This window comes from Erythrolamprus reginae, chromosome 1 (assembly GCF_031021105.1).
Source record: "Erythrolamprus reginae isolate rEryReg1 chromosome 1, rEryReg1.hap1, whole genome shotgun sequence".
NCBI lineage: Eukaryota > Metazoa > Chordata > Lepidosauria > Squamata > Dipsadidae > Erythrolamprus > Erythrolamprus reginae.
Genome location: NC_091950.1, coordinates 351,566,819 through 351,582,711, shown reverse-complemented (window position 1 = coordinate 351,582,711; position 15,893 = coordinate 351,566,819). Strand labels below are relative to the sequence as shown.

The 15,893-nt window shown below is 45.4% G+C and overlaps 1 protein-coding gene across 2 annotated transcripts in view; it reads left to right on the top strand.

The window, feature by feature from the left end:
- Positions 1–15,893, top strand: part of KIF6 (kinesin family member 6) — a 149,877-nt gene that overhangs the window by 121,959 nt on the left and 12,025 nt on the right. For both annotated transcript variants that reach the window (XM_070734267.1, XM_070734266.1), the window contains one exon: positions 9,790–9,879. In XM_070734267.1, coding sequence (XP_070590368.1) covers positions 9,790–9,879 — 90 coding nt within the window. The remainder of the gene's footprint in view (positions 1–9,789; positions 9,880–15,893) is intronic.

The following is a 15,893-nucleotide window of genomic DNA, read 5'->3' as shown; positions in this document are numbered from 1 at the left end:
GAATCAAATGGGAGATTTTGTGAGAGGCAGACTTGGCGTTCTGTTTTTATTTGCAGGCATATGATATCCATGTTGTTACACTTGTAATGATCCTTTTAAGTTTTCTATGGACCTTTTTGAGATATTTCAAGCACTTTTGTATTATTGCGTGTTATGCTTCATGCCCATTTTTACAGCTATGTTCTCAATATGACAAGCAAAGAATTTGTAATGGAGCTCTTGACATTGTGATAGAGAACAGCAACTTATATCCCACTGTGCTGAAAATTTATTCTAAACCTCCTGAAGCCTGTTTGAGGCATTAACAATTCATAGCAAGGTTTCTGGTTTCCTACATTTAAGGATATAAAATAACAAAACACCCACTTCCTAAAGAGTCCATTGAATCTCAGTGACACAGTGAACTTATTCATTCATTCATTCTCATAGTTACATATGATGAGATCTTTGGGCTTTTTATTTTTCTTCAAATCCTTGGACTAAAACACAAAAAGTTCTTTGTTGCTAAATCCATCCAGAAGCAAACTGGTAATTTACTCAATGAACAGGATTTAACCATAATCTTCTATCTGTCAAATAAATTGTAATAGTAAAAGTTTACACGAAGCATATGGCTTGTAACAGTTACTGTCATTCAATATTTAGTTGAAGGAATTTAGATAGCAGAAAAATATATAAAAGTAGACCTGATGTAAAAACCATATGAATATATCTCTACCACTGAAACACGGATAACATAACTTTCTATGACAATTTAGTCTGTAAACACATGTGCTTAAACATGTTCTTTTGGTGTCTCTTCTCTTTTATAATATTTTTAACATGTTAATAGCCATTATCCTTTAATTATTGGTATGCACTTTAAAAATAATGCTACCTCCTTACATTCTTTTTTTGTCATCTGGGTTACATCATTTCTTTAAATTTAATTTGATGTATACACAGGTATTGGCATCTCACAATAATAATGGTACTCAAGGATTATAATCACTATAAATTTTTAAAATTATATTTTCTTTATATTTAAAAAATCTTCCTAACTGTTAAAAGCTAAGTCTATAATCGTGTGAGTAATATCGAGTAGACCTATGTAATTGGAAAATAAATTCTACGTTTTTGGACCAATCCTGTCAGTATGAATGTATTTTAAGTCTGATGATGCATTCTTTCCAGGGCTTCTTTCATAACCCCCAGTGAAGGCCACTGATATTCAACCCCAAAAATTTGTCATTGGTTGAGAAAAGGTAATATATTGGCCCAATCCCGGTCCCCATCCATGATGCATCTGACTCACCATCAGAGGAATCACATCAGTCTCTCCAATAAAAAACAGTCAATGTGTTGAGTTCTCAGACCAGAGCATCAGGGCAATAACCTGTTCTATTTTTATGATCAACTCTGAAAATGAAGTACCATCACTGGCACTAATACACACTGGACACCTATGTTACCAATTTTCCTCAGGTAGCAATAGCACTTAGACTTATACTGATAGTCCTCGACTTATTGATTGATTGATTGATTGATTGATTGATTGGATTTGTATGCCGCCCCTCTCCGGAGACTCGGGGCGGCTAACAGCAACAATAAGACAGTGTACAATAATAATCCAATACTAAAAACGATTAAAAACCCATTAATATAAAAACCAAACATACATACAGACATACCATGCATAAAATTGTAAAGGCCTAGGGGGAAAGAGTATCTCAATTCCCCCATGCCTGGCGGCAGAGGTGGGTTTTAAGTAGCTTACAAAAGGCAAGGAGGGTGGGGGCAATTGTAATTTCTGGGGGGAGTTGGTTCCAGAGGGCCGGGGCCGCCACAGAGAAGGCTCTTCTCCTGGGTCCCGCCAAGCGGCATTGTTTAGTTGACGGGACCCGGAGAAGACCCACTCTGTGGGACCTAACTGGTCGCTGGGATTCGTGACTTACAACAATTCACTTAGTGACCGTTGAAAATTACAATGGCAGTGAAAAAAGAGACATAACTATTTTTCAGTTACCACCTTTGAGGCATCACAGCTCAATTTTTTTGTGTGTCACTAAATTTGTCACTGAACTAATTCCTTCAGCAGACATAAATGAGCAAAAGTCCAATTAGCAACAAATCAGGTGTTGAAGCCTCAATGTTAACCTGAGCAGTGGCTCTCCAATGACCATTTCAAGGGTAGCAATAATAAGCAACACAAATGCTGATATTAAACCACTACATTTTCTCCCAATTGCTAGTATATCTTCATGGAGTTTTGCTCTCTTTCAAGGTGAATTGATTAAGCCAGGGCAATTTAAATCAGTGATTTAAGTCAGTAGGAAAAAAGGCTGATTTAAGCAGCCCTTCAGTCAAGACCACCTTGATATTGCTTTATACATTATCTATACTGGTAGGTCATTAGATTCAAGATATATAATACTATACAAACATCAGATTATTGGTCACACTTTTTCATTTTTACAACCTGTTCTCATATTACATTGTCACAATTTATTCATGGTTGAGGTTTACCTCAAAGGGGAAAGTGACAAACCTATCTTTCCATGGTACATGATTGGAAATTTAAAGGTATGTGGCATTCTAAAAATAAAACATCATATTTTTATAATTCCTTACAATAGAATGCTATAGTTTACAGAAAACTATGTAATTTATCTTGCTATTGTGGATAAAATTTTCTCTGCCAAGTAACCTGAGTCTTTCGTTGCAACTATTTCACAGTCATTAATTTCTTATGTTTTATTATCCTTAAATTGGAATTAGATAGGCTCGTCTTACAAAATAAACGATGCTCTTAAATCAAGGTCTTGACAGCACTTCAAAGAGAAGACTATTCTCTATATGCTGAGATATATGGCTGTTCTATTTTTAATATATATTAGTTTCACGTTGTCTTCTCTTCTTTCCAATTGTCTTCTTCCCTGCTTCCCTCTACCTCTGGGTACCTCTACATTTTGAAAAATAGCAAACAAAACTAATTACATTTCAGTGACTAATCAGCTGAAATAAATTACTTGCCAGAATAGACAAATCCAATTTTCATCAGGTAAAAATGAAATGTCCTTATTTGATAAATGAAATTAAAAAAAACCTTTGAGAAATTAAATTCTTTCTTCATTTACATAGAAAATCATTTCAGAGTCTTCTTTCATGCTTAACACAGACATCCAATTTGAATGTAGTTACCTTACTGCCAGCACACAATTAACACTAACACAGGTAAAAAGCCATCATTTTAGGACATATAGAAGTCTCCACATGTGCTCCAATCTTGTTATCCAATAAGCCATTGTACCAGGAGAATACCAGGAGAATATTAAGATTTCAGTAGCCTAATATTCCACTCTCCATTCAGACTATTGAGTAAGAAAGGAAATGGGGGAAAAGATGTACTCCAAACCAGTGAAAGGCTACCAAATTTTTTACTTATTTTGTGGGTGTGGCTTGCTGGCCATGTGACCAAGTAGGAGTAGCTTGACGATCGTGTGACTTGACCAAGGATTTTCCAAGAACCTCAAAACAATACCCATATCAATGGACTCAAAACAAGCAGGTCATCGAATTCATCCACATCCTAGAAGTGAGCAGCTATAGAACAGTGAAATGACAGAAACATCTCACTTAGAATTTTGAAAGCACATTTTGAGCATTGTCATAAAGGTGCCTCCATGATTAAAATGGCCACTCATAAAATAATCACTTACTCGAAGGCAACAATCTAAAGTGTTCCTTGCTACTTTCACAGCCTAAGTAAACATCCCAAAATGCTCCATTCCACACAATAGTCTTAACCCTCCTTCCTGCAGACTACCAAACAAAATCAAGATTTCTGGCAAAACATTAGGTTTCAAGCATTATTCATTTTATTTTCTAGAGCAGGGATCCCCAAACTTGGCAACTTTAATATTTGTGAATTTCAACTCCCAGAATTATCCAGCCAGCTATGAAGACCTCCGTTCTAAAGAATACTACAGCCATTTGGAAAGGAGTGGGAGGCAGAAACCTAGATCAGTGATTTTCAACCTTTTTTGAGCTGCGGCACATTTTTTACATTTACAAAATCCTGGGGCACACCACCAACCAAAATGACTTTTAACAAGTTATTTCTCTTCCTGCACACAATAGATTCTTCTATTATCCAGATTTTGTAAGTACTCCAGTGGTTTTAAGTACATCATAGACGTGTGTTGTGTCACTTTATTTATTGATTTGATTTGATTTGATTTGATTTGTATGCCGCACCTCTCCGTAGACTCGTTGACCATATCCTTTAGCAACAGAGTTGTTGGTTCCATTTGTGGTTGTTAAATGAGGACTGTATTCCATCTTATATCTTTCAAGCGAGTCACTTAGTACCGTGTTTCCCCGATAGTAAGACCCCCCCGATTGTAAGACATATGGGGGGTTTCAGGGGGGTCGGCTAATGTAAGCCATACCCCGAAAGTAAGACATATGTCTTACTTTCGGGGAAACACGGTACTACGTAAAAGCGAGGGAGCTGTGCGCGGTGGTGCGCTGCGCCCAGAGCTTGGGCCACCCGGCGGGCGAGGCGGCGGCCCTGGCTGAAGCGGCGCGGCTCTGGCTGCGGCACGAGCGGGAGCTCCGACTGCGCTTCCTGTGTAAGCCCAACGCCGACAGAGACGTCCAAAGGCAGACGCTTGCAGCTCAGCGACATCGGCGCCGAGGACAAGTCCAGCTTCAAGCCTCCTCGGCCGGCGGAGGAAGCGCGGTGGCGGCGGCAGGCTCCGGAGGGAGCTCGGGCGGTGGCCGCTCCGCCGCTTCGGCCAGGGCCGCCGCCTCGCCCGCCGGGTGGCCCAAGCTCGCGCGAGCTTGGGCCACCCGGTGGGCAAGGCGGCGGTCCTGGCCGAAGCGGCGGAGCGGCCACCGCCCGAGCTCCCTCCGGAGCCTGCCGCCACCGCCACGCTTCCTCCGCCGGCCGAGGAGGCTTGAAGCTGGACTTGTCCTCGGCGCCGATGTCGCTGAGCTGCAAGCGTCCGCCTTTGGACGTCTCTGTCGGCGTTGGGCTTGCGCAGGAAGCGCAGTCGGAGCTCCCGCTCATGCCGCAGGCAGAGCCGCGCCGTTTCGGCCAGGGCCGCCGCCTCGCCCGCCGAGGACAAGTCCAGCTTCAAGCCTTACTCCAAACCCGGCGCGGATAAGGAGGACTCCTCGGCCGGCGGAGGAAGCGCGGCGGCGGCGGCAGGCTCCGGAGGGAGCTCAAGGCGAAGGGCGCTTCGGAGACGACGGGTGGGCGGGCGAGGCGAGCGGCCGGAGCTGCGCCCTCCTTCGCCCGCCTCCTTTCCGGCAGCTCCGGATGGGGTGGGCAGGCGGGGATGCGGATGTGTGTCCGTGTGTGGGGGGGAGGGTGCTACTACTTTTTACGGGACACGGGTGTTGCGGGTTCGGGTAGGTGGGTTGGCCGGGTGTGTCTTATTTTTTCCAATATAAGACATACCCCGAAAGTAAGGCATAGGGGGGCTTTTGGGGGTAAAAAGAAAGTAAGACACTGCCTTACTATCGGGGAAACACGGTATCTGTAGGAAACATACTTTTGCTTTTCATCCTACTGACCTAGTTGCTTTATCGCTCCATGTTCTCTTCCAGTAAGCAAAGCAGACATGCAGCAAGAGGTGATGATAGGTTTCAAGTTCTCAGTGCATCTCTGCTATATAATTGCGGGCCTGGTTCTTCCATTCAACTTTTATGACACTTAAGAAACTAATGATAGAGTCTGTACTAATACATTTTAAAAAGAGACTCCTGTAGGCACTGTGGTGTTAAATCAACGCTTCCCAAACTTTTTCTTTCATTACTTCAAACTATCAGAAAGTCTTTTTACCCAATGTAAGTAAAACATTTTAGGTCAGTTTAAATGTCCCTGTTGTGACTGGGTAATGGCTTTGTGTGTCATTACCCAAAGAAAAAGCACTTTTACCAAATTTTGGATAATTTTGGATAATGTACCCAGATTTGGGAAGCACTGGGTTAAAAGCTTGTTCCTGCTTTCTCAGCTGTGTAGGCAGGAAATCTTTGCTTTAGTGGAGTCAAATGTCTTTGACCCTGTTCTCCAGTTAGGGAGAAATGCTTTCTTGGCTGTTCTGACATTATTAAGAGATGGTATTTTCCATTCCCTCTTTATTTATTAATTTATTTATTTTGGGCAAACTATTTGTAATTCAAAAGGATGAATTTAATTTCAACATGGAAAGATAAGAATGCCTCAAGTTTGCCATCTAGTGGTTAAATCCTAAAATAGGCATTTACATTTTGAATTGATGTTTAAAATAAGGACATAATGCTCAACCCCTAAGTTATCCACAGTGCTTTGTCAGTGCTTTTGTTACTGAGACACATATATAAACAGGAATTGGATTGCAGACATGAAGAAAAGTATGTGAGATCTGTTAAAAGGTATAGAAGCAATAGTAAACAGGTCATTTTTGTATGCTAAATATTGATATCTGCTTAGAAATTGAAGTGATTTATTGTAGCAATACTACCAGGGGTGGTCTACTAGCTGGAAGGCCTAATTGGGCTCACCTCCGTGGCTCTGGAGGTCCCGTGAGTTCGAGCGGTGTTACGCTGCTGCGTCCATGCACATAGCAAAATCTTGCATGGAGACGCAGGTGTGCCTATGTTTCAGTGAGGTTTTTTGCTTCCGTACATGTGGCAGGGTTTGTGGTGCTTCCTTCCTCTTCTTTCTTTCTTTCTTTCTTTCTTTCTTTCTTTCTTTCTTTCTTTCTTTCTTTCTTTCTTTCTTTCTTGTTTTCTTTTTCTTTCTTTTTCTTTCTTCCTTCCTTCCTTCCTTCCTTCTCTCTCTCTCCTTTTCTTCCTTTCTTTCTCTGTCTTTCTTTCTCCCTTCCTCTTTCTCTCTTTCTCCCCCCCTCCACCCCCCACACATCCCTACCTGGTCTAGGCTCCTGTTCTTACAGAAGTTTTCGTTTTCTCTCTGTAATCCATCTAATACTAATCAATACTCTATCTCTCTACTATGTAAAGCCTATGAATATTAACTTGGCAGTAGGATTACTCTCTTTCAGTGGGATTTACTCCTAATAGATACACAATCATGATTGCAGTCAGACAGCTAACTTTGTTGTGATGTTATCAGTGGGTCTCTACTAGTGGGCAAACCGATCCAAACCAGGAGGAACCCACCCCGATCACCATCCTACTTGGTCGCCACCATCTTCTCTTCATCTTCATCTTCTCTTCTACAACTGCCTGGTTTGGTACAGACTCCCACTGACAGTTAAGACTGTAGAAAGAGCAATTGCAACCAGCCTGCCTTCCATAGAAGACCTCTACATTGTGCAGTTCAGAAGGAAGACTGAGAAGATTATCTACAGACCCGCTCACATCATGGTCATAAACTGTTTCAACTCCTCCCCTCAGCACAATGCAACAGGGCACTGAATGCCAAAACTAGACACAGGGATCTTTTTCCCCTGCTGAACACCTAATTCTCACAGCGTTGTATAATGTCTATGTATATTTACCCATGTGGTATAGCTGTAATATTATTTATTCTTGTTATCTTCCTTACTGTCCCATCATATTGACAGTATAACGATTATTATTGTTGCTTTGTGTGTACACTGAGAGTTTCTACACCAGAGACTAATTCCTTGTGTGTTTAATCACACAGCCAAATAAACCTACCCTATCCTGTGAAAGAAAAAATAATCAGCCTATCAGCTTCTTACTGAAGACAGCAAGATGTTATTGAACATAAAGAATGTTCTCTTGCTATCCAGAACTACTTTCTTGATGTAGCTCATGAACTATGGTGCGTTAGCAAGTTTCAAATCTTGCTGCATTCAATCACCCTCATGAAGATATTATTTTCTGTTGATCAACATTACAACAATATTTTTCAGAAACCATGTCCAGAGCATAGAATAGATGGTGAAAAACGTTGTAGTCTTGGGCAGTCACCATCTGCTGCAATTGTTTCTTCAATAGCAGACATAGCCCTTCATGGCATCGGACCAGAATATCTCCGAGACCGCCTCCTGCCGCACGAATCCCAGCGACCGATTAGGTCCCACAGAGTGGGCCTTCTCCAGGTCCCGTCAACTAAACAATGTCGGTTGGCGAGCCCCAGGGGAAGAGCCTTCTCTGTGGCGGCACCGGCCCTCTGGAACCAACTCCCCCCGGAGATTAGAACTGCCCCTACTCTTCCTGCCTTCCGTAAACTCCTTAAAACCCACCTTTGCCGTCAGGCATGGGGGAACTGAAACATCTCCCCCTGGGCATGTTTAATTTATATATGGTATGCTTGTGTGTACGTCTGTTAGTATATGGGGTCTTTTTAAATCTTTAAATATTTTAAATCTGTCAGATTATTTATGATTTGTTTCCACGTGTTGTGAGCCGCCCCGAGTCTTCGGAGAGGGGCGGCATACAAATCTAAGTAATAAAATAAATAATAAATAAAATAAATAGTGCCTACCGTCTCCTGTCCTATAGTCTCTCCTATATCTCATAGATCTTCTCTTCTATCTCTTCTATCCATTATATCTCTTCTATCTCTTGTATCTCTTTTAACTCTTATATTTTCTGCTATTCTCTCTAGTTATATTTTACTCCTATATTTCTCTTCTATACTCTCTTTGATACATTCTACCCGTATATATCCTCTATTATTATTGTGTATTATTGTGTATGGGATAAAACAAATAAAATAAATAAATAAAAATAAAATAGTTGAGTGGACTGCTAATCCTGCATGCAGGTAAATTCATTCAGGCAGCCCCTGAGATCCTTATCTGGGGAATGCATTGCCAAATCAAACTTTTGTGTCTGAGAGTAGTGACAAATTCAAAAAAAATCACTGAAGCTGTTTTGCAATCCTGGAACAACTGTAAATCTCCATCATCAGCTACTTTGCAAACACAGCTACATTATCACAATGACGGAATCATAAAAAAATGATGCCAACACTTTCTGCAGCTTGGAAGTGCTTCTATTTTTTTATTTTTCCTATGGCAGATTCCAGGCTGTAGAGATGGAATGCTGCTAACTTCAGTGAAACAACTCCGCTACTGCTTTATTCTGTGTTCTCTGAATTAGCATGACAGAATGCATTACAGTGTCTAAAAAGGAACTAAATGTTCAGGCTGAATTATTATTTAAAACAAAGCTAAATGTCCTGATGAAGTCTCTTTAAGAAAGTCTCATTAAGAAATATATTTAGATGACAAGACTAATTTGATGTCTTCAGCTGTCAAAATATTTATCATGAGTTTTCATTTCTTCAATTCTCTTCCTCATGAATTTAAATGGTAATTGAGCAGAGTTTGAAATAATTTCATAATAAAAGCTCTATGATTAGACTAACAATTATTGTATAGTTTTAAACTGTAAATTACAGTAAGAACAGTAAAATCTCATGAAAGCAAATTATGTTTTCCCTAGATATATGGTTATATAATGGAATGTTCACACAATGTACATAATAATAACAGCATGACGGATAAGTAGGCCTTCAGCAGAATAACTATTGTTTAGATACATAAAGAAAACATCCTTATTGTTCCCTTGGGGCTGCGTTAGAAAAGCACACAAAGCTATAGTATTTAATTCATCTCAGTGTCCATTTATTAAATCTTTAAAAGAAGGATTTATGATCCTATTGCCTACTGTATCACACCAATCTAGTTTCTGAATTGGAATCTTTATAAAATTAAATACTATTTTCAATTTTTATTGATTTTGTTTGGGTAGAAAGTACAATTTGTAAAATACCATTTTGTTGTAGCCTCCTGAAATAAATTCAGTCCTTCCTCTTCCCAGGGTTCCAAATAACAGCAGAGCCAGCTCCAATGAAGAGGAATCTGTGAAGAGCAGTGTAAGCAGACTCAGCAATTCAAATTCAAAAATGAGGTATGCAGTACTGACGTCTTTTGAGAATTTAGATTCTCCCATGCCTCCTGGAAGGAGAGTCCAGCATGGGTTTAGCTCAAGTCTTATTGGTAGGACTGAGTTTCAAATTAACATAAATAAATAATAATTAGGTACCGCCCCCTTGCTGCCCCAAGTACCCAGTTTTAAAAAACTCAGTCGAGGTTAAGGACATGAGTTTTTTCTCTCTCCCTTTGGGTTGAGTATGTAAATGTAGTTTAATGTATATTAAATGTCTGTGAACCTTGTAATTTTTTTCCCTTTCTCTCCTTTACTAGGTTCCTGTTTCTGATGGGGTCTCTGCCCTCCGCGGGCACCACCCCCACCTTTCTCCTTTTGGGGCCTCTTCTCTCAGCGGGTACTGCCCACCGAGGAGCAACGGGGCTATAATTATAATAATAATTACTGACCTGGTGGTCTAGTGAGCCCATATCACCCCAGATGGGGGGGGTCCGCCCCTCCCCATTCTCGGGGGCGGCGAGAGACGGAGAATGCCGGAATTGAAGCCGCGGCGGCCTTTAGGAGCCGCCAAACAGCTGTTCGAGCGCTCGCAAAGAGCGAGCGGCTAGCGGCGATTGTTGCTTCGTCGGGCAGCCGTGGATGGCGCCAAGAGACAGGGGAGCAAGAGAAAAAAGCCGCGGCGGCCGTTAGGAGCCGCCGAACAGCTGTTGAAGCGCTCGCAATAGCGAGCTGCATGGGAGGCTTCTATATCGCCTCACGTCGCCATGTTTTTTGATGCTGGCACCAAGCCAAGAGCGCGAACGGCATGGATTGCCGTTTTAATTAGGCGCGAACCGGGCAGCTGGCCAAGTTATTTGCTTTAGGCAGTCTGCCCGGTGACAGCAGAAGGGGTCACGTGACCAGCTGACAGCCTATGAGAACGCTGCCTTTTCACTGTCAGCTTGCCTGCTTGTTCATCTTTTGTGTGGCAGAGCTTTCTATCCCTGACCAAACGACTGTGGCTGTTCATTGTTTGTGGCTTGGATTGTGAGTACGCTGCCCCATATCAATAAATATGGCAGATCAACTTGTCACTGGGGAGGAGCAGGCCCAGGCAGTCAAAACTCCGATTAAGGGGAAGGATAAGGCCAACAAGCCTAAAAATAAGCCTTCTCAATCCAGCTCCTCTCTTCGTGAGGCTGAGAGGAAGATCAAGGCCCTAGAGCAGCGTCTGGAGGCGGCCTTGTCCCCCCCCATCATAGGAGGACTAACTATAGGCCCGTTCCAGCCCCTTCCTCCATCTGCTCTTTCACCTGCGCTTTCTATGGGGCTCCAGGGCACCGCAACAGAGAGAGACTGGTCCCCTGACAGGCAGATTCCTCCTCCATTGCCATCACCTGCAGCGAGACCTGAAAGGCCTACCTCCTCTCATAGACAGGCACTGTCTCAAGGGGAGCTACAGACACCATGTTATGTGCCTTCATCTACCTTCACCCCCACAGCAGCGGGGCTTAGAGACAATGCAGATGCTTGGCAGGCTTTTGCCCCTGCTATACAGGACATTGTGGCCAATGCATTTACGCAGGGCATAGCTGCGGCAACACAACGAGCCAATGTATTTCCCTCTCAGCCTATCCAGCCCAGAGACATCTGGTCAGCACCACCGCCCCCGACTGGGCTGGGTTCTGTATCCATTGACCATACTGACTTTGACGAGGACAGTGACCACGGTGAGGGCCTGTCAGATGACGAGTTCACTGTTCCAGAGCAGCCAGCAGTGGCGGGACTCTTTAAACCCTCCTTGTATAGGGTTTTATTGCGCAAGGCAAAACAAGCCTTAGATGTGCCAGGAGCAACCCCACTAGTGGAGCCATCAGAGGGTCCACGCACCTCGGCTGCTTTATGCAAGGAACCCGCTAAGGAATCGGACAAGGTTCCTGCTTTGGAAATTTTCCTCGAGAATGTCAAGCGCCCGTGGCAACATCCGGCGGCGGCACAGGGGCCTTCTAACCTGGAACGCAGGTTTTATACCTTTGATGACAGCATGGAGACGCTACTCCAGTTTCCCCCCGTGGACAAACCGGTGGCCACTTTGGTTTCCCGCACAGTTGTGCCTTCGGAGACGGCGGACAATTTGAAACCGGATGAGAGGAGAGCGGAGACTCTTCTCAAAAAGACCCACCAGATGGCCGCCTGGGCTCTTCGAGCAGCTTCCACTGCCTCCTTCTTCAGTCGGGCATCCATTATGTGGATTCAGGAGGTCCAGGCGAGACTGGCTCCTGAAGAGACTCGACTGCGGCAGGACTTGAATAAGCTACTCGCTACTGCGGAATTTTCCACAGATGCCACCCTGCATGCCGCGAAATTTGCCTCCAGGGCTATGGCTTCCACCATCGCGTCTAGGCGCCTGCTTTGGCTCAGGAACTGGCAGGTGGATGCCAAGTCCAAGTGGACTTTGTCTTCAGCTCCCTTTGAGGGCACTAAATTGTTCGGGGAGGCCCTAGATCCTGTCCTGGTGGAGGATAAAGATAAAAGGAAGGTCCTCCCAAGATCTTTCCGCCGCCAAGACCGCAGGGCTGGCCCGTACTCCCGTAGGCAGTCCTTTCGGTGGGACTCGTGGTCCACCCCTTCACAGCAGGCCAGACCTTACTCACAGGGGGCCTTTTCCTCATCCTACAGAAATGACCGACAGTATTCCCAGGAACGAGGCAGAGGCTTCTCCCAGACGAGACGCCCATACCGGGGATACCAACAACGGAACGCCAGACGTGCCAAGTGACTGCCCGGACGCCATTCCTTTGGGGGGCAGGCTACAAAAGTTCAGCGACAGATGGCGAGCTACCACCTCAGACCCCTGGGTCTTAGCCACTATCTCGCAAGGGCTAAAGATCGAGTTTCTACACGATCCTCCAAACCATTTTACTGCCTGTCCGGTCCCCAGAGACTTCAAAAGGAGGTCTCTGTTGGATCAGGAAATTCTCCACCTTTTACAAATCCAGGCGATCGAACCTGTTCAGGACAATTCCAAGGGTACGGGATTCTATTCAAGGGTGTTCCTTGTACCCAAGGCCTCCGGGGGTTGCAGGCTCATCTTGAACCTCAAACGTCTCAACCAGTATATTCTGTACCGACGGTTCAAGATGGCCTCCCTCCGCTCCATCCTGACCTCTGTTCGGGCAGGGGACCTGCTTACTTCAGTGGATCTAAAGGAGGCCTACCTGCACATCCCCATACACCCGTACCATCGACAATTTCTTCGATTCTGTCTACACAACGTCCATTACCAGTACAGGGCCATGCCCTTTGGCCTATCATCGGCCCCACGCACCTTTACGAAGGTACTGGATGCACTACTGGCCGACCTGCGGTCTCGACCTATACGGATTCTCGCATATCTGGACGACATCTTACTTCTGTCTCCAACCCGCCAGAGGGCGCACAAGGACTTACGAACCACGATGTCTTGTCTACAACGTCATGGCTTTACCATCAACATGCCAAAAAGCCATTTGGCTCCTGTCACCAGACTCATTCATCTGGGTGCGGTGATAGATACGGTCTCTCAAAGAGTGTATCTATCTCCGGAGAGACAGCACCGCATCTGTTCTCTCATAGGCGGCCTTCAGCAAAGCCGAACGGTGCCGTTGTCTTTCCTGTCAAAGGTACTCGGGTCCCTGGTATCCTGTGTGGACATTGTCCCTTGGGCCCGTTACCATTATCGACTGCTCCAGTGGACCTTGCTTCCGTTTCAGCGTCGCAGACTGAGCCATACACACCGTCTAACCGTCGTGGGACGCGAGTTGCAACTCTCTCTCCGCTGGTGGAGATCTGCAGCACTGCGGCAGGGCACTTCCTTCGGACCATGCCAGCACACGATCCTCACCACAGACGCCAGCCTGTTGGGGTGGGGGGTTCACACCCAGTCTCAGGTGACTCAGGGCTTCTGGAGCCCCCAGGAGCTATGTCCAATAAACATCAATTTCTTGGAGTTGAGAGCTGTCCGCTTGGCCTTGCTGGCCTTCGCCACCTTACTGGAAGGTCACCACGTCCTTGTACGCACGGACAACGTAGCGACCAGGGCGCACTTAAATCACCAGGGCGGAACGCGCTCTCTCAGGTTGATGGAAGAGACGGTCCTCCTCTTCAACTGGGCGGAGACTCATCTTTCCTCCCTCCATGCAGAGCACATCGCGGGGGAGGACAACAAGCAGGCGGATTGGCTCAGTCGCCAGGAACTGGACCCGGCGGAGTGGCGGCTCGATCCGGACCTGTTCCAGGAAGTCTCGCGTCGGTTCGGGGAACCGGTGCTGGATCTCTTCGCTACCCCCCAGAATACCCAACTCCGGAGGTTCTATTCCCGGTTTCCGACTCCGGGAGCCGAAGGAGTCAATGCACTACATCTTCAGTGGCCAAAGGTCCTACTGTACGCCTTCCCCCCGATTCCACTCATTCCATCAGTGGTAAGGAAGATCCTGTCGGAGGAGGCGGAGGTGATCTTGCTAGCGCCTCATTGGCCTCGGAGACCGTGGTTTGCGGACCTCAGAGAACTGTCCATTTCTCCACCGTGGAGGATACCGGACGACCGGATATGCCTCAGCCAGGGGTTCGTGTACCACCCGGAACCTCAATGGTTTCACTTAACCGCATGGCATTTGAAGGGGACAGGTTGAGGTGCTGTCTCCTTCCCGAGAATGTTATCGCGACTATTCAAGCGGCTCGACGACCTTCCACAGTCCGAATTTATCAGGCAACATGGGCAGCCTTTCATTCCTTCTGCAATGACAGGAACCTTCAACCACAGGATTCCTCAGTCATCCTTGTCCTGGAATTCTTGCAGAAGGGTTTGGAGAAAGGTTTGGCGCCAAACACGCTAAAACGCCAGGTCGCAGCGCTTGCCACCATTATAAAGCGGGACGATGGGGGACCTTTAACTAGTCACCCTTGGATTAAGGATTTTCTCAGGGGGGCTACCAATACGCATCCCCCTCCTGTTCGTCGTTTTCCCACATGGGACTTAACCTTGGTCCTTCAGGCCCTCACGGGGCCACCGTTTGAACCGTTGAGAACTGTTCCATTGCGTTATCTTTCCTTTAAGACGGCCTTTTTGGTGGCAGTCACCTCGGCAAGGCGGGTTTCCGAACTGTCCGCCCTGTCGGTCAGATCAGACTTGTGTCAATTTTATCCAGACAGAGTTTGTTTACGTCTGGACCCCACCTTTCTTCCAAAGATTAACACTCACTTTCACAGGGCTCTAGAGCTGGTGTTACCGGATTTCTGTGCTCACGGTACTCACCCTTTAGAGCTTAAATGGCACAAGATAGACGTACGCAGAGCACTGAAGCTTTACATCAGGCGTACCGGCAGTTCACGCAAGACCGAGGCTTTGTTTGTTTCGTTTAGTGCTAGCAAACTGGGCCTCAAGGTATCTTCTAATACTATCAGCCAGTGGGTGAGATTATGTATAGTTGAGGCATACAAGGCGAGCGCAAGGACTCCACCGAGTGGTATACAGGCTCATTCGACAAGGAGTGCGGCTTCGTCGGCAGCTTGGGCGTCACAAGCCCCCCTGGAAGATATCTGCAGAGCCGCGGCCTGGAGCTCACCCACAACTTTTATTCGCCATTACAAATTGGACACCTTCGCTTCAGCTGAAGCTGCTTTTGGCAGACGGGTACTCCAGAAGGTGTGTGGGGAGGTACCACCCATGGTTCACAATCTCCCTCCCTGAACCTTGGACCTTGGGTATATCCCATGCTGGACTCTCCTTCCAGGAGGCATGGGAGAAGAACCGTTGTACCTACCTGAACGGTCTTCTCGATGCCCTGGAAGGAGAGTCCATACCCTCCCGAAGAACCATGGGAGTTTTGGTTGATGATACTGTTTTCTTATGTTATTATGGTTGTTAATAAAGTTCATTACCTTTACATCTTTTCGTTTTTTAAAACTGGGTACTTGGGGCAGCAAGGGGGCGGTACCTAATTATTATTTATTTATGTTAATTTGAAACTCAGTCCTACCAATAAGACTTGAGCTAAACCCATGCTGGACTCTCCTTC